This window comes from Penicillium rubens (assembly GCF_028828025.1).
Source record: "Penicillium rubens strain IBT 27055 chromosome Unknown utg000001l_segment0_segment0, whole genome shotgun sequence".
NCBI lineage: Eukaryota > Fungi > Ascomycota > Eurotiomycetes > Eurotiales > Aspergillaceae > Penicillium > Penicillium rubens.
Genome location: NW_026890599.1, coordinates 5,830,778 through 5,857,231, shown reverse-complemented (window position 1 = coordinate 5,857,231; position 26,454 = coordinate 5,830,778). Strand labels below are relative to the sequence as shown.

The window sequence follows — 26,454 nt, the reverse complement described above, 5'->3', positions numbered from 1 at the left end:
AGTTGGCTAACGATAGTAAAGGACAGAGTGTAAGGCAAATACAGTAGTTTTCGACTAGTTATACCACCAAGTACTAGTATGTCCGATACTGACGATCTACGCTCGCTATTGAAGCGAATAATGATCTCCAATGAACATTCGGATATTACCATCTCTTATAGTGCCTACCATCATCGAGCTTATCGAGCAATCATAAGTGCTCAGTCCGAAGTTCTAGCCGCTATGTGTAACGCAAACTTCCTTGTAAGGACACCGAGAAATTTCCTATCGAAGATAACTAATGAATACCAAGATGGCAAGACTGGAAAGATCAATCTACCCGATCACGACCCCGAGGCGATAAACATGATGGTCTAGTATCTATATGGGCAAAGCTATAAAGACACGAGACTAGATTTGAAAGACTACGGGGAGGGTCGTGCCCTATTAAATCGAAGCGTGTATGCGTCTGCTAATAAATACGATATATCCTCCCTCGAAGAGTGCGCAAAAGATAAATTTAAAGCCTAGGCTTGGAGCTCGCGGGGCACAGAATCCTAGGTGCACGTTGTGGAAGAGGCCTGGAAGGGTAACGAATTCTCCGGTCTCCATCCTATCATCGAGGAGCAAATAGCAGAGGACATTGATCGACTGTTGTGGGACGACTGCTACCATTCATCGATAAGGCCGTGAAGCTTGGGAGATTTTCCGCGGCTTTTCTTCACCATATTGTCAAAAAGAAGAATGGTATATTTGATGCGGTTCGTGATACGAATGCGAGGTACCAGACGGACATAATTGATCTGAAAAACAAGATCAAGGGCTACAGATATACACTCGAGCAGCTTGGAAAAGAGATGAGGTCCGATACGTACGACTCAGATGAGAGTATCGAATTTTGAACAACATGCCTAGCAAGAGATATAACCGGATAATATACTGCTTTGGATACTAGAAATATGACGGGAATCAAGAATGCAACTGGGAAGTATGTATAGAAGCAACTCATCGTGATCTTAAATTAAAGTCAGACCTCGTTTAATCTCGAGCCATTCTCCTTCCTCGCATTTTTTTGGCCTATGTGTATATATCGCAATATCTAGCGCCTGCCGGGATAAGGTTTAAGGCCACCCCCCTAGGTTGGACGAGTATGTGGAATATATAGGAAGCCAGGACATAGGAGAGAGATATGTCTAGATGTAGAATATGGTTGTTTTCGTAATAATAGTAGAGCGGGGAACAATCTACCTTATAGAGCCTGCTAAACATAGATATCCAGTTTGGCCTTGAAAGGTGTACATATTGACAGACTGGAGTCGATTTCGACCATCTGCACTGACAGATTTATAGATGCAACTGTTTGGGAGTTGAGAGCTGATATCACAAGGCAGACAGATGGATTATGCAAACCCCGCAGTCTCGTGCAAACAAACAAACACATCAACATCAACACCACGTCTGCTCCCATCATGCTGTCTCGCATCTTAATGATAGAATCCCAACACCCAAAGCCCCCGCCGTTCATTTTCGCCGACACTCTCTGGCTCGGAGCCCCCCACGATGGCTACGACCTCGTCCCACTGCAGGACTACCGAGCCCTGCGCCTGCAATCATGCACAAGACAAAACAGCTCCCCTCAGTCCCGGGCTGCAATGCTCCAAGCACTGCTCACATTCGGTCTGCTGGAGGCAGTCACCGAGACCAAAGTTGCCGAATGTACTCTGCTCCATCCGCTACCTAGCAAGGAAAATCTTGAACCTCGCATGGTGATCACCAGTGCAAATATCCCCCGCCTGCTCGCCAACTGGCGATCGCGCATCCGATCCCTGGCTTCGGAGGCTCCCGACCAGGCCACCCGGTGGTCTTGTCGCGTCCAGACAGCGCTTAAGCAAGCCCTAGCCTTGCTCGAGGCGGAAGTCCTGCGCCCGGGGTTCAGCGTGTTTCGCGCGGCCGGGCTGGACGAGCGAGACCACGCGCAGATCCTCATCCAGATCGGGTCCCTGGCTGAGATGGTCGTCTCGTCGAGCTATGTCTTTCCAGTGAATTCCCCGCGCCAGGGCTTCTCGTGGTCCTTTCTCCTCGCTACCACTCCCGTGGTGAAGGATGAGATGGTGGCGAGCGGCTGGTGTCCGTTTACTATCGAGGTGCTTTCGGAGACCGTCAAGATGCTGGCCTATGCTCGTGTCTGCCCGCCCATGGTCCGGGAATCGGGATCGTCGACATCGACAGCCCACATGCATCGGCAGTGCAGCAAGAAGGCCTGCGTCGCGAACAACATCCCAGACTCCGGAGCCTACGAGCCACGCCACGTAGTCTCCCCATGCGCGTGTCGGAAGCTGGAGGCGGGCAAAGATGTCGTTGATCTGCTCCTGGACGGCCGAGTCCCCGTCATCAAGACAAAACCCGCAATGCAAGATACTCATGAGCCGGCGTTATGCGCCGCAGACGCCGCGAGCACAACCTACATCGCCATCTCTCACGTCTGGGCCGACGGCTTAGGAAGCACAGCGGAAGCCGGCATCCCCTCGTGCCAGATCACCCGGTTAAGCGCAATGGTGCAGAAAATCGCACCCAATAGCTTTACCTTCTGGCTCGACTCCCTCTGTGTCCCAGCACGCAAGGACATGCGGAAAAAGGCCATCGGCCTCATGGCCCAGACCTATCGAAACGCATCCGCCGTGCTGGTCCTCGACTCCACGCTCCAGTCCACCCCCCTCTCAGCGCCGCGAGAGCTCAAACTCCTCCGCGTTATCTCCTCCCCCTGGATGCAGCGCCTCTGGACCCTCCAGGAAGCAATTCTATCCAAGGAGGTCATCTTCGCCTTCGCAGACAACCAACTCGCACCCCTAGCCGAGCTTATCCCCAGCGGCGAAGACCTCCTCGCCAACGCCGTCGCAGCCGACCTCGCAAGCGAGATCTTCCGCCTCCAGAAATACAAGGAGCGGATCCTCACCCTCAGCGACATCTCCAGCGCTCTCCGCTGGCGAACATCCAGCAAGCCCGCGGACGAAACATTAGCCATCGCAGGTCTATTCGACACCAACGACAAAGTCAACGCATTCACCCTAGCTGGCCTCCCCGCAGAAAAACGCATGGCCTCCTTCCTCCTCTCCCTCCGCCATCTCCCATACAACATCATCTTCCTCTCGGGCCGCAAGCTCACCGAGCCGGCCTTCCGCTGGGCCCCCACAACATTCATGCGCGCCGTCGAATCAACTCTCAGCTTCGGCCTCGGCCACGTCACCTGCACGCCCTCGGGCCTGCTCGCCGAGTACCCGGTGATATACTTCCCCAGCACGGTCATGGACAACCAATCGCGGTGGTTCATCCGGGACGTCGCCCGTAATCGGGTCTACAAGGCCGTCGACCTGTACCTGGGGGATGAGGCAGAGGCGATCGGGGCCCCTGTGCGGTATAGCTGTAATATCGTGCTGTTGATGCAGGTCCCGCGGTCTTACCAGATGACCTATGGGGTGGTGGCTTGGGGAGGGACTGAGCCGTCTGTTGATGTTGAGGGGGACGAGGAGCAGCCCAGGATTGTTTGTGAGTTTCGGAAGAGAGTTCTATTTCAGCATGTTATGGAGAGTGAGATGGTGGGGGAGAATGCAGGGCCGTTGGTTGTGCAGGGGAAGGCTGGCCGGATGAGGGTTAAGGTTGTATAGCCAAGCAGCCTCGTGACGAGGCCGGAGGAGCCTGGCCGCGAAGACAATCTCGCTATACGACCTCAAATTCGGAGTTCGAACACTAGGAGGGTGGATGAATCCGAGTTTCTTGACGGTTGGCTTTGAGGTTCCTTTAATTGCCCTCGTTTCGGAGTCTGGCAGGAGTGCGTGTCGGGGTTGTGGCGTCCTACTCGGATTCATTGCGGAGTGTCAGCAGTTCAATGAATTCAGCGACTAGCAATCAATCTCCATGCTCAGTATGCTCAGTATACTCAGTATACTCAGCATGCTCACTGTATAAATTAAGTGGTTTATAAGTAATTGGTGGGTTTAGGTAGGTTAAATACGTATTTAGAGCCGGTAGGTATTAGATGTCTAATACGTGGGAACGCCTAAAACGTTTTCTTAGGGAGAATACGTATTATAAACTCCAATACGTATTGGATGCAACAACGTATTATACCAACTACGGTATGAACACCGTTTCACTAGCAACAACCCTCGTTCTACCGTTGTACGACCAAATACGGTATTACTACCGTCGTACTACCGTATTTCGCTTTTAAGGAACCCCCGGATGGTGGTGGCCTCACTTAGGTAGGGGACTTCCGGGATAAAATGAAGATACCGAAATGACCGGGGGGGATTGGCGAGCTTATGTAAGATCACTGGTCTCCCTTCCGCGAAGTGCACTCAGTGACGCGCTCAGATATGTTACCTAGGTAGTTATCGACTATGGCATATGTTCATAATTGCAGGTTATCCAGCAAACTAAACAGTCACTGCCTCACGCATGGAACCAATGGGATCCCGCCAAATATCGCCCGTCAGATCAAGCATCTTCAGCAGACAGGCCAAAACAAGACCAAGTTGGCAGCTTACCATGGTATAAGACCCTTTACTTATGGTCTCTCTACTATGCTCATACATTATATAGGAGCTTCACGGATAGATAGGGCCAAGCCAAGCTTGCGAATCATGCCACTAGGCGGCTCTGTCACTTATGGCTCCGAGTCTACTGACGGAAACGGCTATAGAAGGATTCTTCAAGAGATTCTCATGTCTGATGGCTACAATGTGAAGATGGTCGGATCTCGCAAGTCCGGTTCGATGGAGAACAATGACAATGAAGGATGGCGGGGATTCAGAATCGACCAAATTACCAACAAAGCCAAAATATCAGTTCCTCGGTTTTTGCCAAACATTTTCACTGTTAACGCTGGCTCGAACGATTGCGTGCAGAATTTCGAAATCGAGACCGCTGGTGAGCGAATGAGTGACATGCTTGAATACCTGTGGACGGCATCTTCTGGCTCAACAGTCGTCCTTTCTACTCTCCTTCCAAATTTGGATAGAGAGATTGAAGCACGAGTCCGACGCGCCAACGAGCAATTTCGGGAAATGGCGAAAGTGAAAGCAGCGGAAGGAAGAAAAATTATCTTTGTTGATATACATGGTTCCGATGGGCCAATGATCAGTGATCTGGCGGATGGCACACATCCCAACGATGTGGGTTATGCGAAGATGGCAATGATTTGGCGCAGGAGTATTCATGAAGCTGTGTATAAAGGATTTGTTTAGAAGGCACTGTGACTATGCTGGGTTTGGAGATTACTGCATCTTTAGTTAATATGTTCACCATAAGATTGGAGCGGGTGGTGTCGTTGGCTTTGGCGGCGGTCGCTGCGTCGGGTACATAGCGGATCGTGGTGTGAGCGTAGTTAGCTTTGATGCATATATTTGAAAGGACGAAGAGGATTGGTCATTACGAGACCTTCATTTATAGAGATTTGATGATCGAAGACGTGCATGGTAGGGCGTACATGATACGAGGCATGCTCGCACGCCCTATTGATCGGCCAGGTCCCACTGTAATTATTATATATCTGTAAATTAGCTCTCTTAGAGATCCCTTTCGTGCAGCCTTGTGTAGAAATCTCCATGTAATTGGGACAAGAGGTTGGTGGTGATCATTGTGGAGATATGGGGTTCCCAGCAGCAGGTTGATGTTCTGTGAGGTTAGACTTTGATCCGTGTGTTGTTCAAATAGTCGAGGATCGTCTAAATGGGGGTTTGACTCACTTCTGGTGCCGATTCTTTATTTTATAACGGCTTTATTGGATGTACCTAGGTTGACTTGGCGTGGGGTGAGTGGATCTCGCTTTCGGCTATTGGATTTGGCGAAAAGCGATCGGGAACTCAATCCAAATGCGAGCCGTTGAGCGAACATACGGTTTTGCGAGGCTGTTTCAACTGAGTATTGCGATTAAGGCAAGGAAACCTTGAAAATGACTACTGCCTAGTAAATCCATTTTCCTCCGCATATCCGACTCCCCGCATAGTCCCATACCGATGAGAATGGCCCCACCAAAAGGCGAGAAAGACGAGAGAAGAGAACGAGAATTGGGACAAACATCCAGTCTCCGCGATGGTTATCACGTTGAAGTGACACCCCGTGCAACTGACGCATAAATAATTGGTAATTCCGCCCGTTTCCACGCTGCAAATCACGAATTGTCCTCTCCAAAGTATATCGGTCTCACCCGAATCATCATGAGTCAAGTCTTCTTCAAGGCTCCAAAGGTGTTGAGCCGCTGTCAGATCCGGCCCCTATCGACCCAAATCGGAAAACTGACGAGCCATCCGACATCCATCCGTCCATCGAGAGATGAGATCAAGCATGAACGCCTTTCCGATCAGAATCTAGAGGTCGCAATACGTAGCCTGCATCATGATGGGCTAGTGGTTATTGAAAATGTTATCCCTCATGACTGCCTTGACCGCCTCAACAAAAAGATGGTCGAAGACGCCTATTATCTTCAGTCGAAGAAAGAAAACAGTCCATTCAACTACAACCCAGGGAATATCCAACAAGATGCTCCTCCAGTGAGAAAGTATTTCGAGCGCAGTATTTTCATGAGTTAGTCCACGAATCCCTAACTACGCCTTCAGTCCGCAGCTTCTAACTCATGTCAAGACCCCATCGCCACTCAAATCACCTCAACAGCACTAGGACCCCGCCCAAAATGGACGTTCTGTTCGGGCAATACTGCAATGCCTCCAACTGCAGAGAGCCCTCCAAAGTCTCAGCCTGTTCATTCCGACGCAGATTTCGCTCACCCATCTCATCCTTTTGCACATGTGATAAATGTGCCCCTCATAACCATGACCCCGGAGAACGGTTCTACCGAGGTATGGCTCGGAACACACAGTGACACATGGATATATGTTCAAGAAGGGGAACACGGCGAGCGTGCTAGTGGCCGAATCAAACTCGATGAGCTAGAGAAGCGTCGTCTAGACCGCCCGCCATGTCAACCAGTGGTGCCAAAGGGGTCTCTGGTCGTTAGAGACCTTCGTCTTTGGCATTCTGGAGTTGGAAATCAGACCGAGGACCCCCGAGTCATGTTGGCGATGAGTAAGTTGAAGTACTTTCTTGGTCGTTTTCACGAAAGCTTCTCTAACATCAATAGTTCACTTCGCGCCGTGGTATAGGAACCCTATGAAACTCGAATTTGCGGACGATCTGAAACCTGTCATTGAGAGCCAGACCGACCTGGAGGTTCCCGTGGACTGGGTGAGCGAGTCGACGGCACTTTCCCGGTATCTGAACCGGGGCTTTGGAAATGCCTACGACTTTAACCAGTACCCTTAAGTGGAAGGAGATTGCTCGTACTGGTAATTGATTACGAAGCCATAAGATCGAGTAACTGTGATTGACTGCATGTACAAAGAAGAGCCCTGGAGGTCATGGCAAATGGAGGAAAGGGCAGGCCTTAGACAGTCACCCCCCCCCCCCCCCCCCCGGTATCAGTATGCGCGAGAAGCAGTTCTGTGTATTTCCTGTTTGAGATGACTAGCTGCATATCTTTGGGCAGGTCACCCGAGCTATAAGAGGAAGTGACCACCGGCCATCTTCAGTCAAACTGATCTTGCACTACCGAAAAGGCCATTGCAAGAGACCCAAAAGGAAGAGCAGGCTAATTTGGACCGAAATGTGCTCTTAATCTTTCTTTCCTTCTCTTTCCCCGCGCCAATCTTACATCTTTCCGCTCACTTGGACGTCGTCAATAAGAAAAGAATGAAATGGAATACGTGTCGACCTTGTAGATATCAATACGATACGGGTCGTCAGGCTTCAGCTAGGGCATTTTACTATATCGTATAGAGTGTGTCACGCTTGTTATACAACAGCGTGGTGACTAATGGACCATATTCGACGGCAAAAGAGCATCCAATATACTGGAAACCGGCCATCCAGTCAGCTTCCCCCACTTTCTCAACTCTTCCGCCATCTCCATGCGCTTCTTGGTATCATGAATCCAACCGCAACCTATGCGCAAAATGCGTCAGACTAAATAACAGGAAAGAGTTCGACAGAACTCACAAAACGCAATCGGGCCAAAAGCGTTAACCCAGACCGGTGCCGAGGCGCTTGAAATAGCCAGGGCACAAATTTCCGTCGCGTGGTATTCCAACTTCCGCCGTAAACATTCCATATCATCGATGCGTTGTAGAGCTTTCAGGGGTTGAGTCGCAGGCTGCGCCAGCCATAGAATCCCCATGGCGGTATGGTAGTAATGGAGAGTAGACACTTATCAGGTTAGAGGCTGAATGGAGCGTAGACCGAGAATACTCACCATGCCAGCTTCGTAGTGTCCAAGTAAATCGGAAACTACTCTGTCTCCCGAGGCTTGGGGTTTGTATCGTGTCGAACGACGGCGGGAGTGAAGATATGAATTTGTCTAGATCGGCCTTCATAGCTTCCCATTCAAGGGAGCTCAATGCACTTGAATCGACAGACAGACACCGGTTGATAATCTTGCCAAGCAAGAATGTGATGTAGTTAGCGAAGTCCGCATCCTCTGTTGGGTGTGGTGGGGCATTTTGATCGGAAAGCGTGATCATTAGACCACGTTGCTCTATTAGAGCCACCGTGATGTCTTCTCGTAGGTAGTTCCAATATCCTGCGCTGAGCAGGTCTGCTGTGAGATGAATCTGCCGACTCGCCAGCAGAGAATAGCATCCTTGCAAATGACTCTGAGAGCTAACGTTCTCTTAAGTTGTTACTAAGTTGTTAGCCTCTGTCTTTTGAACAGCTTCATGAGCTAGGACTGACAAACTACTCACGTGCAATAATTTCATAGGATCGTAAAAGGCAAATTGCGGCGAGAGTTTCACCAAGAGGAATGCTATCAATATTCTTAGTGAGAGAAATCAATCTGCACACGCTATCATAGTGGTAGAATTCAGCGATCTCCAGATACGCGTCTTCCCCAAGAGTGCGGTGTTGGTTGGCAGCAGAAAAGGCGAGAATGGCGCTAAGCAATAGTGGATTATATCGAGCCCTGACGGGAACAATATCCTTAAAATGGCGCTTGCTGTCATTGAGATCATACCACGCTGCCAATGTTCCTATGTAGTGGCGGAATAGCTTGGCAACTTGTGGGTCCTCCAAGGCATATTCAGGACGCTCCGTGGGTGTATATTCGGTTCCATGGTGAGTAGCAGCTGGGGTCAGAGGGCTGGATTGGTATGCTGAAACTCTCGGCGCTGCGGTTGTGCCTGCTTCCTCGATCCAATGACAGTCACGGGCTATGCGTTGACATGGTGAGCATTTGGGCCTTCTTCCGTCGCCTTTTGTTATATCAGAATGGGCCGCAGTCAGTGACTGATAGATTTGTAAGAGTCAAGGTATGTAAGACCAACATTTAACCCGCCGTGACCTGCAAGTCTGACTGAGTGGTAACGCATCAGTAGTTTATTCCAAGGCCCCAGAGAACCCGCAATGGGAAAAAGGGAGATTGTACGATGGTACGGCTTGGAAGGCCGACGATGACCAGGGGATAATTCGACTGACTTACCAACCTAGAGATGAGATATACCTCGGATTAATATCAGAGATTCAAAGCGCGTGACAGGACTTACGATTCCGTTCAATTGGCCTCGGCATTTACGATTCGCCTTTGTGAGGGAATGATGTGTCCGATTTGAAACATGCGTGGGGAATAAGGCATGATGTTTTGCGAACCTCGCAAAACCCCTCGCTTTTGCCATTTGCGCCCCGCTACCTGCGGCTATGACGTCATCCGTGCTTTAATCACCGCACACCACGTGTGTGGTATTGCTATAAGAACCGAATTGGCTACTGTGACCATGTTCACAAATCAATAGCAATGGGAATGAGGAGAGGCGACCCATGGCCACCACTCGGATGGAAGTCTGATAATTAAAGTATCTGTGACAACATGGCGAGTCGAACGGCGATGGACACGTGACATGCGACATACACAGTAAACATCACAATGATATGCATAAAAAAGCTCGTACTCTAAAACTATAACTGAGCTCGCGGGATGAAAAAAAAATAGGTAGCTTCTCTTTGATTATGCGTGTCATCCTTAGTGCAGGGGCCATGCTAATCTTCTCTGTATATTTTCAGTTGACCATATGCCCCGAAGGGCAAAATATCTACACGTTTAGTTCAATTTAACCCCACTTTCCGGCAGAAACACACCGCCTTGGTATTGGGGAGGTACGGTTTGGCGTCTTTACCAAGCTTCAATGTTTCTATTCAAACGAGCACTGAACGGTAAAATTACTTAAATTACACCTTAAGTTACTAGGGCGCGGGGAGTACCGGATAGCGGCACGAACCGAAGCCACGATCCGAGCGGTGATCGAGACCACTCCGCAATGCGAACTGTACATCTTGCGATAAGATGATGGAAATATGCCCTGTTCTGCAAGTGTCTGAAGAATAGCGGCTACAAACACCCATCCGCCATCAGTAGTCGAGCCCGAACCTTTGACCGAAACCACACCCACTGGCTCTGTGTCATTAATGAGAGGCGAGCGATTGAATGACTGCCGGGGCCCGGCATCGGATGTGCTTTTTGCCCAAGGAAAATGAGAAGATGATACCGAGGCCCCACTTCCGTTTTTGTAGTATGCCAAGAGGTAAACGGGGTCAATTCGGTGTTTGGATTCGGCAACAAGACATTGTCAGCGCCAGGGTGTCGGAGAAGATCGGGGTCGATTTTTGAACAAAAGAAATTAGGAGTTTTGGCCGCAAGGTGTCTATCAAATCTTTATGTATGCGAAAGTAAAAAACGGCTATGTACAGTGGGCAAAGACTACAGCCGGGAAACAGGGAGGTCACACAACCTCACACGTCTATATGATCTATATGGGCACCACGGAGAAAACTGATACAAGCCAAACACCCACTGCGTCAAAGATGCAACCCGAAATCAAAATGCCCATCTAAGTAATTTGATGAGTGCCGTCGAGTCCATCGGATCGTGCCGCAGCATTGGCCCAGATTGTAGCTTCAATCCTCGCGCGCTGCTCCGTCTCCACACTGGAAGAATTATCCCCAAAGACAGCGTCCATTTCCTCCAATGTTTTCCCATTAGTCTCAGGAACGAAGAACCACGTCCAAGCAAATGACAGGGCGCAAAATGCGCAGAAGAACACGTAAGTTCCATATCCAGTGTTTTGCACAAGCGGCGGGGTAATAAGTCCAATGATGAAGTTGTTAAGCCACACGCCACACCGACATTGTGGAAAACGCCATACCCTTAGCACGAAGCGAGGAAGGAAAGATCTCAGCTGGCAGGGCCCAAGGGACAGGACCCCAAGAAGCTCCGTAGCTCAGCATGAAGAAGCACAAGAAGGCGACGCAAACCCATCCCTCCGTGGAATGCTCGGGCCAGTTGGACTGGTATTGACTCATCAGGACGGCGATGATGAGATGCGCAAGAATCATACAGCTAGCACCGCCAAAGAGCAAAGGTCTCCGACCGAATTTATCCATTCCCCATAGTGACCAGAAACAGGCAACCATCTGGCAGATGTTGATGACGCCGGACATGTGGAGTTGCATGGAGTAGTCTAGACCCATTCCTTCGAATAGACTGGGTGAATAGTAGATGAGAGCATTGACACCGCCGAATTCTATGAAGAGAATATGTGTTAGTCTCCGTGGAGGAAAAGGAGGGGAAGGTGGTGGTTCCACGACAATAGGCAGAATACTCACGTTGGAAAAACATCAGCCCCATGCCGACATGCGTACGCTTCCAACACCCTTTGCGGAAACAGTCCAGATAGCTCCAGACATGCAGCATAGCACGACTAGTGTAACTTCCATCCTGGCAATTTGGGTGTCGCACAATGCTCACTTCGTTGCAATAGGCGACCTCGGATCGAATCTCGACCCATTCTCGGATCACGCGCTCGTCAGTGGCATCGAGACCTCGTAATTTGCAGAGAACCTGGAGCGCTTCTTCGTCTCGGCCTCGACCAGCGAGCCATCGAGGTGAATATGGTAGGAAAGGCATACCGACGCCAAGGAATATGGCAGGAACCATCTATCCACGTGGTTAGGAAAGGACAAATCAACGCCAACGGGGAAGGCACACCTGAATGAGGAAAGGAAGGCGCCACGACCATTCATTAGGAATATATCGTGTAGCATATGTGATATAGAAGGCAATCACGATAGCAGTAACAATGGAAAGCTCCTGCAGAACAAGCAAAGTACCGCGAATCTCAGGTGGCGCGATCTCAGAGATATACAGCGGTGCCACCATAGCCAGCATGCCGACACCAATACCTCCGACGAAACGGGCACCAACGAGCATGTCGAAGCTCATGGCTCCAGTCTGCAGGGCGGAACCAAAGAGGAATATTATAACTGCAACCATGATGGACCACTTGCGAGAGATCTTGTCGGCAATCCATCCCTGGTTCATTGCTCCAATAAAGGCGCCCAGCTCGATCATGGCAGTGAGGATTCCTTTTTGGAATCCTGCACCGGGTGCATCGGGGCCAACTTCAGGAAATCGCGCAAGGAAGTGGTCCATTGTAAGTGTTACGGAGACGACGCCCTGGTCGTAGCCGAACATTGCTCCGCCCAATGTTGCAAAGGCGGCACATACTGCGACATACTTGTTCGTGAGGATACCCTTGAGGCCTGTTTTGCGTGATGGTGAATTAGTACGTGATGCGTATAGAGGGATCAGGAGATGATAGTACCAGCTTCGCCATATGGTTGTCGTTCTGATCCAGGGGGAAGGGTAGAAGGTTTTGGTTTTATATCGGATTCAAGATGTTCGGTCTCCGGGGATTCGTGTTTGTCCACCATTGTTTTGTTTAAAGTCTGGTAGCTAAGTAGAAGGGTCTATATGCAAAGTGAGATAATAAAGTATGTATTCTAAAAGAGTCTCTTAGTATCCAATTAAGAAAACAGAAATTGAGGATATCTTCCAAAAATATAGGCACAAGACTGTGGATGTGGACTTTCTTTTGTCCAACCTATACACCAATCAGATCAATATCAATTACCCCAACCGGTTTCACTTCTTTACATTGTGCTGTGAAGTGATATTTAGAGTTTACGCTTGACGTCGATTCCACCGGCCGGGGGAAGATGCGGGGAGGACGCGGGGAAAACTCCCTAAACCATACATCTCTACTAGCTTTGTAGGTCGCCTAATTCCCGGGGCCCCGGAGTCTCACCGTGTCGGGCACCATTTTCCGCCTCGGACACCATTTTCCTTCTATAGCCGGCTCAAAACGCCCTTTTCAGAAGCATCGGCGAGCAAAATACTCGGCTAGTTCGGGATCTGGCGGGTGGCTTGAGTTTCCAAGAAACTGATCTTGCACTAAGGCGGGGGGAAGAAACCCAAAAGATCTCTAAAAATACCTTAAAAAGACCTCGAAGAACATTCGAACGGACGTCCAAGAGAAGACTTCTAGAAAGGTTCTCAATGTCGCTAACATCGTGGGTAATGGGCCATATTATACCATGGAATCGAAGGATTGAAGGGAAAGCGGAGGGAAAGGGCCTGAATTAGTATCAATTCCCGATTTCGGGAGGTTGTCCGATGTGCCGCTGAATCCCGTACGACGTGTCATAGCCAATCACTCAGGTTGCCAATGTTGCAAGGGAACCCGGGAGGAGGGTATCCCGGGGCTTATCTCGGAGGTTCTCCGGGGTTGACAACAAATCTCGGCGCCTCCCGCAGGGCTAGGCAACCTCCAGGGCACATGACCTTCCAAACCAACGTCCCCTCCCCACTCCAGTATCCTCCACCCCTTAATTCCATTCGTCAACATTCGGATATGCAGTTATCTGACTTCTACCAAAATAATCTTCTCCACACCCAGGAGGAGTTGTCAACATACAAACTCGGGGGATATCATCCTGTCACCCTTGGAGATACCTTCGAGAATGGTCGCTATGAAATCCACCACAAGCTAGGATTTGGGGGCTTTTCGACTGTGTGGCTTGCAAAGGACAGACAGTCAGCTCCTTAAGCGAACCATTTTCGTCAAACCACGGCTAATATTATTCTAGACATTCTAGACAAAACCAGTGGGTCTCGTTAAAGATCATGACCGCAAATGCGTCAAGAGTCAGGGGAACTGGGAAACCTGAGATTTCTCCAAAAGCAATATGGAGGGAACCTTTCTTCAAAATATATCATTCAACTACTTGATGATTTTACTCATGATGGCCCTAACGGAGTCCATCAATGTCTTGTACTCGAATTACTTGGCCCTACGGTCGATACTGTCCTTAGAGATTATTGCGAGGGCGATGACAAGCTCGAGCCTGAAGATATACTTCGAATGTCTACACAACTCCTGAAAGCTGTCAGGTTTATTCATAGTGCCGGAATGTGCTATGGCGGTAAGATCATTTTCCCGGCGGTGTTCTTGTAGTCTGGCGTAGTTGTATTGACCTCGTATTAGATATCAGTGGCCGCAATATTGCATTTACTCGCAATAAGCTGTTGAATTCACCCGAGAAAGGGTTCTTTGATGTTCTTGGCTTCTTAGAAATTGAGCCGCTTGCCCGTATTGATGGGCCACCTTTAGACAACGGTTGCCGACCTAGTTAGTTAAGGTAGCAGAATGGGTCGACTGGACTGACGAGGACGAGGAGGATATTCGGCGTCTTGGTTTTGGAGAGAGTTTTCTCGAAGGGGAGCAGCCCGAGAAGGTTGCCTAGCCGAGTAATCTACAGGTACCTGAGGCGATCTTCGCAGACCGCTTGATTATCGCCTTGATCTATGGCGAGTAGGTTGCATGGTATGCTAAGTTCCTTTTCTTTTATTTACTTATAGCAACATTACTAACAGAGCTACGAAATTTAGATCTACGCTTTCGTGTTCACAATCTACCCATTTTGATATTTTGACGCCGACGAATCTCTGGTTTTCCAAATGATTGGTTTTGTGGAGAAACTGCCAGTCGAGTGGGAGCTTCAATGGAAGGAAATGAAGACCAGCTCTAGCCGTGATTTGCCGATAAAAGAAGGTACTCAATTTGATCTCGAATAAACCAAGATGTCTCCGCTAATTCCGCTCAAAGACTATGAAACCTCTGAGTTAGAACACAAGTTTGCAGAAAGCGTGCACGACCCAGAGCTTCAACCTCTATTACAAGCGGCTCGAGGATTACTACGATTCCTACCAGATAGTCGTATCACTGCAGATGAGGCACTTGCCATGTTACGCGACAAAGTGCAAGAATAGATGGGACCACATAATGTCATCTACGAATCTGCAAATGGATTACAAACCATCCTTGCTGATACCCGTGGACGAAGTAAAATTATACTGATGGCAACAGTATTGAACATCGGTTGCAAATACCTCGAGTTTTTCCCCGGTGTATATTGTAACCAGTAACTAAATCCATGGATATATGCCCAGGCGTACATAAGGGATCCCGAGGTCCAGGTGATCCCGATCGGGACCCACAATGGAAGATCCGGGGTGCCGAGACTGCAGTCAACTACCGCCACTGCGACTGTCAATTTTGACCGGATGCACTAGCTAGATAATTCTGCTATTTCTGAATAATACCTATAAAGGAACAAGCCATATGGATTATACATAGGCACTTGAATTTTAGTTGTATACCATATTTGATGTATATTAAACTATACTGCAGGCAGAATCCGAGCTGGGCGGTAATAGACTGGAACCTTCTGACATCATCGAAGTAGAGCTAACCTTGGGATCGTATTCTTTTTTATGCTCTTTATCCATACACACTCTATAAATCTCACTACGTCAAGATACACGAAGCCTCTTCAGCTAATACCGACCTGTGTCACTCTAGTTGGCCACATCAGGCCGATCTCCCGCGAAGAATGGAGCCGGTGTCACCAACTAGGAGGCGCAGATCCAGCCGCCAAGGATCAATCCGATCGGAGGACTGGCCTGAGGAGGTCAGCGTTTCGCTCTCCCCGAATGGCGAGCGGAGGCACATCAATACTGATCGACGAAATACCGGGGTCAAAATCTTGAGTTCGTGATTGAAGTGAATAGTTACAAGCTGTGGCTAATAGTGACACTTTCCTAGGCGATGGCCGCCTTGACATAAAGATCGACGAGCATATGCCGCATCTTGCAGGCCTGTTGAATCGCGTCCAAACGAAGACTACGCCACCAGATCTGGAGGATCTCGAGGGCAAACCGACACCGGAACCAATACCAAAGGATGAGGGCAGAGACTTCCCACTGAAACTGAACATCGTCATTCAAGTTATCGGATCTCGAGGCGATATCCAACCGTTCGTTGCGCTGGGAAAAGAGTTGAAGGCATATGGACACCGCGTACGACTAGCAACCCACCTCGCGTTCCGGGAGTTCGTACTTGACGGCGGCTTGGAGTTCTTCAATCTCGGTGGTGACCCCGAGGAACTGATGGCCTTCATGGTCAAAAACCCATCCTTACTCCCGGCATTCAGCACGATTCGCAGCGGCGCCATCCAGAAACGTCGGCGCGAAATGAAGGAAATAATATACGGGTGTTGGAAGTCATGTATCGAAACAGGGGACGGTACAGACCTGCATCAAATCAAGGAGGATCTTTGGAGTGACACGGTGGACTATCGTCGGAGGCCATTTGTCGCTGATGCAATTATCGCTAACCCACCAAGCCTGGGCCATATCCATTGCGCACAGAGGCTGGGAATTCCGCTTCATATGATGTTCACGTGAGTTTATCTTGAACATGAAACTGAGAGACCCTCTAATGGAAACTTCTTAGAATGCCCTGGTCAGCTACGCAGTCGTTCCCGCATCCATTGGCCGTTCTCCACCAGCAGGATTGCAAGCCAACAGTTGCAAATCTCGTGTCTTATACCGTTGTGGATATGATGATTTGGGAGGGGCTAGGAGATCTTGTTAACTCGTGGCGGAAGAAGTGCCTCGCGCTCGATCCGTTAGATTCTATCACGGCGCCGAATTTGCCCGCGCGCCTCGGTGTTCCGTTCTCGTATCTGTGGTATGAGTTAACCCGAAGTCGGCGGATTAAGACCGTTCACTGAGTATGGGTTGCTAATTACACTTTACCTCAGGTCGCCGGCATTGTTGCCAAAGCCTCGCGATTGGGCTGACCACATCGATATTTGCGGGTTTAGTGTGCTACCTGCAAAGTCGGACTACAAACCTCCGAAAGAGATTGACGATTTCCTCAAAGCAGGGCCCACTCCACTTTACGTTGGATTCGGCTCTATCGTTGTAGAAAATCAGGTTAGACTCACTCAAATCGTGTTTGAAGCGATCAAAAATGCTGGCCAGCGTGCGATCATTTCAAAAGGCTGGGGAAACCTCGGGGTCGACGGTGTCGACGTGCCAGACAATATCCTAATCATCGGCAACGTACCGCATGACTGGTTGTTCCAGCACGTATCATGCGTTATTCATCATGGTGGTGCGGGTACCACTGCGGCAGGGCTTGCTCTCGGTCGTCCGACTATTATCGTTCCCTTCTTTGGAGATCAACAGTTCTGGGGAGGAATCGTCGGAGTGGCCAGGGCCGGGCCGATGCCTGTGCCTTACAAGCAGCTCACAGTTGAGAAGTTGACCGAAGCTATCAAGACAGCGCTGAAGCCTTCGACGCAGGATAAGGCACAAGAAATTGCGAATAAGATGCGGAATGAGTCCGGTGTGAAGGATGGGGTTCGAAGCTTTCATCGACATCTCAACTTGAAGACTTTGCGATGCGCAATATGTCCCAATCGTCCTGCTGTGTGGCACATCAAGCATACTTCCATTGGGCTTAGTGCTTTTGCTGCCGCCGTACTGGTTGAAATGGGGGCTCTAAAACCACAGAATGTCGCTTTGTGGGTTGATCTTCGCAAAATTCTTTCACATCACTAACCAGCTACATAGAAACCGAGCATCTGAATACGACACATATCGAAATCCAGCAGGTCCTATAAGTGCAGGAGCCCAGGTGCTAGTCGGAGCCATTGCAAACTTTGTGACTGGGATCGGCGAGGTCCCTTACGAAGTCGTTTCGGATTTTGTCACCACGGGTCGCGCAATACGTCATACTCGTCAGAGCAGTCGTCCCTCATCAAGGTCTTCATGGAGGAGATCTCGCAGAAGTCAAGATCCAGTCGTGGAAAGCGATGAGGAGCAGTATCATGAACCCGCAGAGTACCATGGGCCTTCCGAGTGTCATGGGCTTGGCCGGTCAAATAACGATGATGATTTGATGAGCCTTGATACAAACGACAACGAGAACGATAATGTCAGACACAACAAGATGAACGATAATCTACCAGCTAGCGCTTGTGGCCAGAGACAAGGCAAGCCGGTGGACCAGACAGAACTATTGAGCTATATAGAGTCACCGAAGGGCCATGGTGTTATCTACGAAATACGCACACATGGCAGTCGGATGTCGAAGAAGTTCTTGAAGAACATACTCTGGCTCCCGACAGACTTGGCTCTCAGCTTGTCTAAAGGGTTTCACAATGCGCCCATGTTGTACCACGACCCAATGGTGAAAGAAATGCCGAAGGTTATTAGTTTCCGCAGTGGACTTGAGGCAGCTGGAACGGTACGTTAGCCGTCCTTCGTAATCGAAACGACCACGCTGACCTTTATTTAGGAACTTCGCGACGGATTTTACTACGGTATCACGGGCTTGGTCACGCAACCCCGGTATGGTGCCAAGCATCAAGGAGCGAAAGGAATGGTCAAGGGAATTGGGAAAGGGATTGGCGGTGTGTTCCTCAAGCCACCAGCAGGTATGATAATGCTATGCATCACAAAACCGATTTTTCCCGTTCGCATCTCATTCTGACTGAACTTCATCTAGGTCTCTGGGGACTCATTGGATATCCTTTGGTTGGACTTCGCAGAAAGCTTCAAAAATCCTTAGGCAGGACTCAAGAGCTGTCTATTATGGCGTCGCGGATAGCACAAGGTATTGAAGAGATGCGGGCATCTACTGCCGATGAACGAGCCGAAGTTGCTAGAAAATGGCGTCTGCTTGAAGAGGAGCTGCGAGTCTCTTATTGAAGAGATCTTTCGAACAGCCAAGTGATACTGCGCTCATTGTGGCTCTTTTGTATTAATGGCGCCTTGTGTATGATACCAGCGGAAAGATGGCACACACATCATGTACATATATATGTATTATTTAACTGAATTGATAAACTACATTGAATGTCATGAATCAGATCCAATCATGCAACTGCCCCACTCCGAAAAGATTTCGTTATACCGATGAATTGGATTGCCACTGATGCAGTCCGTGAGAAATCACGCACCTTGAGTATGAAAAATTATCCATTACTCAATATTGCAGTCCATCTAGTTCGAACTTCCCCCTCCGCGGCTATTGCCAGCAACGCTATGAGGATTTCCCGCTTCTGTGCCTCGCCAATTATCATACACATGGCCGTCGCCATGATCAATTCATGCAACCGAGTCTTCCGAATATCCCGTACTTCATCAACTACACCGTGCCCAGTTAAAGCGGAAGAACCTTCTTCTCCAAGTAGCTTTGCTACAACGGAATCGAAGATCCACAACTCGCCAAACTTCCGGTACGCGAAGCTCGGTGTGTATTGGCCAATGAGGACATCTTCACTCCCAACCCCAGGGAGTCTAGCAATCAACTTCAAGTGATGGAATGGCATAAGCCACTTCGCCCATTGTTTATCCGGATGGACATCTCTCGTCCCTTTCCAGAAGAACTTGATATTGGCGTATTCGAAGCTATAGCGTCGAGTTTTCAACGACAATGGAGAACTCCAGTTGAGACTGACTGCTTCTTCAGCGACAGCTGGTTGTGGTACAGTCTGTAGTGCGGCAGAGTAAGAAGGAGGGCTGTGGTCTTGTCCTTGTGAATAGCTCAAATCGTGTTTCCCATGTTCATTGGCCTCCTCCATCTGAACTGGATCACTGTCCATGGATTCCGCAGTCTTCTTTTCCTTCCGTCGCGCATTTACCTGACGGTGATATCTTTTCCCGCTCTCCCCCCACACCCTCCAAGTGCGGACCTTATACCCTTTCAAAGCTCGGTCATCGTTTAGCGTTGTGTTATTCGGGTTACTCCGACATTCCCATTTCACCACGCCTCTAGGATCAATAACGTCCTTCAAATTATCCCCGAACTGGATTTTCCAGTTCAGCCAAAATGTTCCGCATTTTATTAGACAGACCGGTGTTCCGGTTTTCTTGTTTCCGCGACGGAGAGTACGTGGCGCATTGTGGAATAGCAGAGTCGGGTGGTGTACGAAATAGCTGTTAGATTCGTTGTTTCGGTCTGGGGTTTGGGGGTATTCAGCTGCGAGTTTTTTGTGGCTCCTCTTGTTGAGTCCGAACTCCTTTTTCGGGTTTATGAATGGTGTTATTGTGATGTGCTCGTCGCCTTTGTGGTAGACATGCCAGATGGATAGGTGGTGTCTTTTTGATAGGGCCTCGTTGAGGGTTGGCATTTTTTGGATAAGATAATTGTTCGGGTCAGTGTGTATTGACAGGAACTCCCAGGTCAGTATATGTGTGATTTGTCTTCAGGGGCCGGAAGTCATGATATATTTGTTGGATACGAGGCATGCCAAGGCCGAAGCATCAGTTTAAATGTCCTGTTTTGTATCGGGCGCAACAGGTGGAGTCACATTCGATAGTATTCTGATTGGGTTTGGTATATCAACAGCTGCATGTAATATCGTGTTAAGGGAGGGGGCTGTGCAGTTAGTGTCCGCCTTAGTCGCCAAAACCGTTCTTATCAAGCGAAACATGGCTTTCTACTATAAGAGCAACATCGGAATTACTCCCTTCCCGTATATTCATTTCACTTTTACTTTCTCTATACAGTAGCCACCTTAGGTATTACTTGCTAGCTATTGGCACTACATTGTAAGCCTAGTATACGTTACATAACTAGCTAAGTAGATCCTACTCTTTATAGATCACACTCGCTTTACTCTTCTACTCTCTGTATGGTTGTAGTATTGGTTCACTACAGTACAGTCTCTCGTTCAACAGAAAGATCCTCTGCAAGTAGAACCTTTATACGTCCCTTCCCTAACAAACCATACAACACCCAAAGACGGAAACATCCGACAGAAAACCATTCATAGTCTCCAGACCGTCAGATAACCCGCTCCTTGTAGCCTCGGGAACAAAGAACTCATGTCATAACCTATCTAGTGGCAGTGATCGCACTCTTAATCTTATCCTTCAATCCCGGAATTTCGGGATCATCATCCACTCTCAGTCCTTTAATCAGCCGAGCTAGCAAACCATAAACTCCGATCATGATGAGTACCTCCACAACCATATCCGTGCCGAGAACTTGCACCGCATCCTGGATAGTCTTTTCCTCATTTGTATACGTGGCTAACTGTTCGTCAACCAGCCGTAGCAAAACCCTGTCTCGGGGTGTCCAAGGGCCTTGACTGGAATCATGGACGACTGAACTAGGACACGCAATATTGTTGATTTTCTCTTGGGGCATGTCATAGACCTCGGCAACTGGGAGGTTTACATCGTATTCGTATTTCGCTTTGAGGACCGTGGCAGTGCGTAAGACAATCAACTGCCAGTCAAGCGTGGGAAGTCCGCGCTGAGTGCCATCAAAGCAGGCACCTATAAGACCCAGCAAATGTGGTGCAAGACCGCGCGAATGTGCAATGGTTAGGAGAATGTTGCGACGAAAAGGCAAAATATTTAGTTTATCGCGCAACAATGGAGGTAGGTCGTCGGTACTCGGATACGGTACGAGGCAAGTCGTGCGGAATTGGTCATTGTGGTAGGTATCCATTCGTATTTGCGCTCAAAAATATGGCGGTGAGGAATACTCGAAAGATGAAGTTAGATCGGATTGCTCTTCTGGGTTCAATGCTGGAGAAGGGAAGCTGGCGAAGTTGTGGGGGTTTTTTTTTCGAATATATACTTGATCAGGGCAGTGGTGCCGTAGTCTTCAAGCCTGCTCGGACCATCGCCACCTTGCGCACGAACATTGTCTACATATCTACATCCACGTCATAAAATTGGGCAATTTCTGTAACCATCGCTTTTTGGAAGATAATTCGTAAGCGAATATGTCATCCTACGTCAGGTATGTCCTATATAGGGATTTTACAGATACCCTACGGCGTGTAGGAAGGTTGATAAACAAGTTATCTTGTGTGACCAACGAACCTCATCCAAGTATGATCAACAGAGGCCTGTGTTTATTTTTACTCTTTTTGTCGTGAGGCATATGGTGTACTTTAAGAGACCGGCCACTAAGGTTTGATAGATGTGGCGAGGAAAAATAAGGCCAAAGTCTTATACTGTAGCTTTATTGAAGGAATTTGTTACCTATCAGATCTAAGTTCAGAATTCATTGCATATGGATTCCAAATGTGAGTGGTAGTAATTGTTCCACGGGGGAATTTGCGTTAGTCACAAACTTGGTCCCGAGAGCCTGTCAGGCGCATAACTGTACAAGACATTTCTATGTGGATGTTGGCAAATCATTAGCTTTATTGTGGGATGGTCTGTCTGAATTGACACTTTCCGACTTCGGATTCACCGTGCGAGACTTGTATAACCATAAGCGAAACAAAAAAAAAAAAAAGAAAAACCTTGTTGTTTACTACCTTGTGATGCATCTCTTGTTTGCGAAAGCTAACTATGTAGACCATGAGAAGTACCAGGCATCGACATTTCAGTTTCGACGTAATTGTGCATCTGGGGCTTTCCGCGCAGCCTGACGAGTATAAAAGGCAGGTTTGAGGACAACGCTGGGCTCAAAGAATTGTCACAATTCGTATTTAAATTCTTTTATCATGGAGCAACACAGGAAGAACCAGGTCCTCCGTGAACTCAGAATCAAATGGCCCAGGCTTGATGTGACCATCACAGTGAAGATGCATAATTTGAATACTGCATTGGTGGACCTTCTTTGGGATACGCTTCCATATCGCTCTCTCCAGACGCACGCCTTGGTCACAGGTGACCACTTGTATCATCTTGTTCCATCAGAGCCATTGATTGTGGGTGACTGCTTTATTGCCCTCCTGCCATCGATACTAACTACGTATAGTACACAAACCCTGAATACAAGATCCCCGATAGGGCCGAAGAGCCCGATGGCACGGTGTTCCTTTCGAAATTTCAGCACCTAGCCATCAAGTATGGTCGTGTGACTGAGCATCACCCTGCAGCGCCTTGTGGAAATGTGGTTCCTGAGGACCTTGAAAAACTGCGCTGGCTTGGAAAGGAGGTTTGGAAAAGTCAGATTGAGACTAAAGAGCCAATTGAGGTCATTCTCTGGGATGCTTCGAACCATGAGCCTAGCCCTAGAAGTCTATCACTTCGACTTCAGCGAACTGGGGCGACGGAAGAGGCGAAGAAACTCGTTCGAGAGATACACGAAGAAGTATGCTTCCTTATTTCTTTGACATTCCTGTGAAGAGAGCTGACCCTTTCGGCTCATTAATTAGATGGATAGGTCTTGGTCGGGAATGTCAGAAAATATCAAAGCGATACACACTGGCCGGGCTCCATCGTACCCGGGATCGAAGGACTCTTATTTTGCTGCCATGCTTTTCGCCAACAGTGAGGTTCGAACTCTGGGTTATTACATTTTTGACAATATCCTCAAACTCGCCGCCACATGTCCCGAGTTTGAGCTAAAACATCTGGTTATTCTTTATAGAGAGCTTGTCTCCGTTCCCGCTGAGTTTCTAGGATACGTGGGCACTGACTTCCTCCGCAACAGTCATCGCCAAATCGATGACCTTATCACATTCAACGTCGAGAAAAACGATAATCAATCAGAGGCTCGCGAGGATTTACTTGCCATGGTGAGTGTATTGGCGCAGTATATCAATCTTCTTAACGCCCAGAATCTGCTCTTGTTTCCCTGGAAGCACACGGTCGAGTATCCTATCCAGCACGATTGAGCCACCAGATCACATCCCCTGGCTTAAGGCTTTAGGCTTAGGGTTCTTAGGCATATATCTCGGGACCGATTTTGATATCGGAGGAACCTTGGAATGGATTCTTGCTTATGAAACCATGCTTCTATAGTATCGTATGTAATACAGATCTTTAAACTACCTGTAACGTTTTAAACATAGTATTAGCGTCCGGTATACACCGATAAACGGTCTATTGCACATACCAATGGTAATGGTGGAAGCGCTGAAAACCCAAAAGAGGGGGGGGGGGGGGGGGTCTTCTCGTGACGTAGAGAGTATTCATCAGTGACTATATTGAGCAGCTCACTAAGCGTGAGCCCGGACTGAGATTTACTCACTGAGTCGGACTCTGAGGGCCCTCATAAAAGCGGCGGCAGGAAAAACACTACGTAGTGTTACCTATATCTCCTATAGCCTGTGCCACCATTCCCTCACCGACCCAATATTCGTCGAACGAACGCCCACGTATCTGTATCAGTCTCGACCACCATAGCAATAGACACAATCAAGACCGTTAGAGTGATCTAGCCAGTGTCAGTTACATCTCCAAGGCCAAGTATCTGCATGTTGTCTACTCACACAACCCAGTAATATCCCCACAGAATTCAATTCCCACCCTCCAGCAAAGACCTTACCCCTAGCAATAGCATTCTGCTGCCTCCAGAATCGATACGCCCCAACCAAAGCAACAAGAATGGCCACACAGTGACATGCAACCGAGAGTGGTGTACCGACCCGACGAAACCCAAGCCGGTCCGCCAACGCCTCCGCCGCCTGCAGACGGAACAGCTGCGCGATAAGCACGCCTTGCTGCGCAACAACGAGGGAGGTGCGGATATACGCAAGGAATGTTCTCTCCAAAGCTGCGGGGCAGAGTTAGAATTTCCCCAGATCGGCAAGACCGCGATACGCACCAAAGTAATCTCGACTACTCTTATGTGGCACCGTTAGAGTAACATTATGCGTCCAAAGCTGAGTGAGCTTCCCCCATGTCCCCTTTCGAGCTTGTTGGCGGCGCTGCGCATCGGCGCGCGATGTGGTGCGACGCGTTACGACGCGATATTCATCGCCGGAGGACGCGGATGCCGTTGAGTAGTTTAGCTCGTTGTCCTCCTGTGTTTGGATCTGTTGGAGCTCGAGCGCTTCACGGGGATCCATGTCGTTGTCGTTGTCGTTGTCGTTGTCGTTGTCCCGCGGTCGGGCGTTCCGCAAAATAACGCCCGATGGTTGTCTAGAACCGGAAACGTGAGCAGGGCTTTCTGTCATGTTTTCGCGAGTGATATCACCCCGGATATGATAGCATGGCTACGGCGTGGTGCGGTTTGCTGTTGTCTCAGGGTGAAGGGCCCAAACAGGTTATCTGCGGATCGACGTTGGCCCCGCATTTTTGCTCAGGTTATCTACTCCTAACTATACTCAACATCATACCATCAAGACAAATGTCATATTATATAGAAGAGATATAAACGTGAGATACAAGATTTTAGGCATCCACGGAAGTGTTCAAAATTGTCCAATAATAGGCTTGGAGCAATTACCCCATCGTAGAAACATATTCCGCTTATGTGAGTATATTTTCTCTAAACTTCAGCTCGATGATAACTTCACCGTTGATTGCTCAAGGTTCACCCAGTCGTATTGCTTAGTGAGGAACCTCTCAGCAGCAGGAGGGGCGACAGTATCGAACAAGGAAGCCTTGAGGAATACCTTCCCAGCGGCTATAGGTGACTTGGTGTACACAGGGCTGTGATGGGTGTCAGCTATTGTTAACACTAGCTTGACTAGTTTTAAGATTATCCCTACCTGCCGCAGGCCGAACAGAAATGTCGCTATTCGGAGGTCATATTAGCTTTTCGTTCGAATGCGATAAACACTATATAGCTTGACAAAGAAGCCATTCTTTTACCTTCACAGCATTGCCAGTTACAGACTTCTTGTCTTCGTAGACCTTCAATGTCGCATTTGGATCGTCGACAGTCATTTCATCTTCACTGACGAAGTAGTTGACAGAGAAGGCTAACTTGACTGTAAGCAAAATGGATATTCCAAGGTCATTGCTCAGACTTAGCAAATGCACCTACCACTACCGCCAGATCTCTTACAGCAATCGCTGCATTGAAATTTCACTTTAGTTAATTTGCCACAATGAGTATACTGCATTCCAAGTCCATACCAATGGCAAACACATGACTTGTCTGGTTGCTCGGGAAGAGTGATGCGAATACTCTCGCAATTGCAATGGCCTTGGTAAGACATGACTACTGATTGGTTAGTAGAGGTGCGCTTTTCAATACAAAGGAACCTTGTCAGATCTCACTTGCTAATATATATCGCAGGGATGTGGGGATTTTGTCCAGTGAAAATAGCGGAACTCAAGGAATCGTTCCGTCATTGCCGTATACCCGCGCCCGACGTCATCGCCTGGTTTGATATTTGAACATTTCGAGGAAAAAGAGATAGGGTAGTTAGTTGTATCGTGTCAAGTCCACCAACACCTAGGTATTGGTGCGCCTAGCGGATCCTAGATTCTCACTGGATCCCAGGTTTGCAAATTAGGTATCCTGTGATGGCAAC

The 26,454-nt window shown here is 48.7% G+C and overlaps 11 protein-coding genes across 11 annotated transcripts; 6 read left to right on the top strand and 5 right to left on the bottom strand.

The window, feature by feature from the left end:
- Window positions 1-1,448: 1,448 nt before the first annotated feature.
- N7525_002249 (uncharacterized protein) lies at window positions 1,449-3,641 on the top strand (the record flags this gene model as incomplete). The annotated part of the gene is made up of 1 exon (XM_061212238.1): window positions 1,449-3,641. The coding sequence occupies one exon, from the start codon at window positions 1,449-1,451 to the stop codon at window positions 3,639-3,641; it is 2,193 nt and encodes a 730-aa protein (XP_061071464.1).
- A 978-nt stretch (window positions 3,642-4,619) lies between these two features.
- Window positions 4,620-5,222, top strand: N7525_002248 (SGNH/GDSL hydrolase family protein; the record flags this gene model as incomplete). The annotated part of the gene is made up of 1 exon (XM_061212237.1): window positions 4,620-5,222. The coding sequence occupies one exon, from the start codon at window positions 4,620-4,622 to the stop codon at window positions 5,220-5,222; it is 603 nt and encodes a 200-aa protein (XP_061071463.1).
- Window positions 5,223-6,194: 972 nt separating this feature from the next.
- N7525_002247 (uncharacterized protein) lies at window positions 6,195-7,296 on the top strand (the record flags this gene model as incomplete). The annotated part of the gene is made up of 3 exons (XM_002557059.2): window positions 6,195-6,561; window positions 6,619-7,059; window positions 7,115-7,296. The coding sequence occupies 3 exons, from the start codon at window positions 6,195-6,197 to the stop codon at window positions 7,294-7,296; spliced, it is 990 nt and encodes a 329-aa protein (XP_002557105.2).
- A 547-nt stretch (window positions 7,297-7,843) lies between these two features.
- Window positions 7,844-9,312, bottom strand: N7525_002246 (uncharacterized protein; the record flags this gene model as incomplete). The annotated part of the gene is made up of 4 exons (XM_061212236.1): window positions 7,844-7,974; window positions 8,029-8,235; window positions 8,282-8,698; window positions 8,772-9,312. Coding segments are annotated over 4 exons (1,296 nt in total), but the record flags the coding sequence as incomplete, so codon positions are not given.
- Window positions 9,313-10,907: 1,595 nt separating this feature from the next.
- N7525_002245 (sugar porter family MFS transporter) lies at window positions 10,908-12,789 on the bottom strand (the record flags this gene model as incomplete). Its single annotated transcript, XM_061212235.1, is given in 5 exon segments — window positions 10,908-11,255; window positions 11,275-11,600; window positions 11,683-12,013; window positions 12,065-12,618; window positions 12,681-12,789. The coding sequence occupies 5 exon segments, from the start codon at window positions 12,787-12,789 to the stop codon at window positions 10,908-10,910; spliced, it is 1,668 nt and encodes a 555-aa protein (XP_061071461.1).
- Window positions 12,790-14,998: 2,209 nt separating this feature from the next.
- N7525_002244 (uncharacterized protein) lies at window positions 14,999-15,187 on the top strand (the record flags this gene model as incomplete). Its single annotated transcript, XM_061212234.1, has 1 exon — window positions 14,999-15,187. One exon carries the CDS (start codon window positions 14,999-15,001, stop codon window positions 15,185-15,187), a length of 189 nt encoding a protein of 62 aa, XP_061071460.1.
- Window positions 15,188-15,810: 623 nt separating this feature from the next.
- N7525_002243 (putative UDP-glucose,sterol transferase) lies at window positions 15,811-18,979 on the top strand (the record flags this gene model as incomplete). Its single annotated transcript, XM_061212233.1, has 7 exons — window positions 15,811-15,967; window positions 16,023-16,659; window positions 16,713-16,949; window positions 17,023-17,790; window positions 17,840-18,515; window positions 18,567-18,705; window positions 18,777-18,979. The coding sequence occupies 7 exons, from the start codon at window positions 15,811-15,813 to the stop codon at window positions 18,977-18,979; spliced, it is 2,817 nt and encodes a 938-aa protein (XP_061071459.1).
- Window positions 18,980-19,245: 266 nt separating this feature from the next.
- N7525_002242 (uncharacterized protein) lies at window positions 19,246-20,403 on the bottom strand (the record flags this gene model as incomplete). Its single annotated transcript, XM_061212232.1, has 1 exon — window positions 19,246-20,403. The coding sequence occupies one exon, from the start codon at window positions 20,401-20,403 to the stop codon at window positions 19,246-19,248; it is 1,158 nt and encodes a 385-aa protein (XP_061071458.1).
- Window positions 20,404-21,110: 707 nt separating this feature from the next.
- Window positions 21,111-21,731, bottom strand: N7525_002241 (uncharacterized protein; the record flags this gene model as incomplete). The annotated part of the gene is made up of 1 exon (XM_002557064.1): window positions 21,111-21,731. The coding sequence occupies one exon, from the start codon at window positions 21,729-21,731 to the stop codon at window positions 21,111-21,113; it is 621 nt and encodes a 206-aa protein (XP_002557110.1).
- Window positions 21,732-22,743: 1,012 nt separating this feature from the next.
- N7525_002240 (uncharacterized protein) lies at window positions 22,744-23,862 on the top strand (the record flags this gene model as incomplete). Its single annotated transcript, XM_002557065.2, has 3 exons — window positions 22,744-22,950; window positions 23,001-23,336; window positions 23,401-23,862. The coding sequence occupies 3 exons, from the start codon at window positions 22,744-22,746 to the stop codon at window positions 23,860-23,862; spliced, it is 1,005 nt and encodes a 334-aa protein (XP_002557111.2).
- A 449-nt stretch (window positions 23,863-24,311) lies between these two features.
- N7525_002239 (uncharacterized protein) lies at window positions 24,312-26,136 on the bottom strand (the record flags this gene model as incomplete). The annotated part of the gene is made up of 8 exons (XM_002557067.2): window positions 24,312-24,404; window positions 24,460-24,743; window positions 24,795-25,111; window positions 25,484-25,624; window positions 25,684-25,709; window positions 25,787-25,905; window positions 25,962-25,990; window positions 26,054-26,136. 8 exons carry the CDS (start codon window positions 26,134-26,136, stop codon window positions 24,312-24,314), a joined length of 1,092 nt encoding a protein of 363 aa, XP_002557113.2.
- Between the last annotated feature and the right edge of the window lie 318 nt (window positions 26,137-26,454).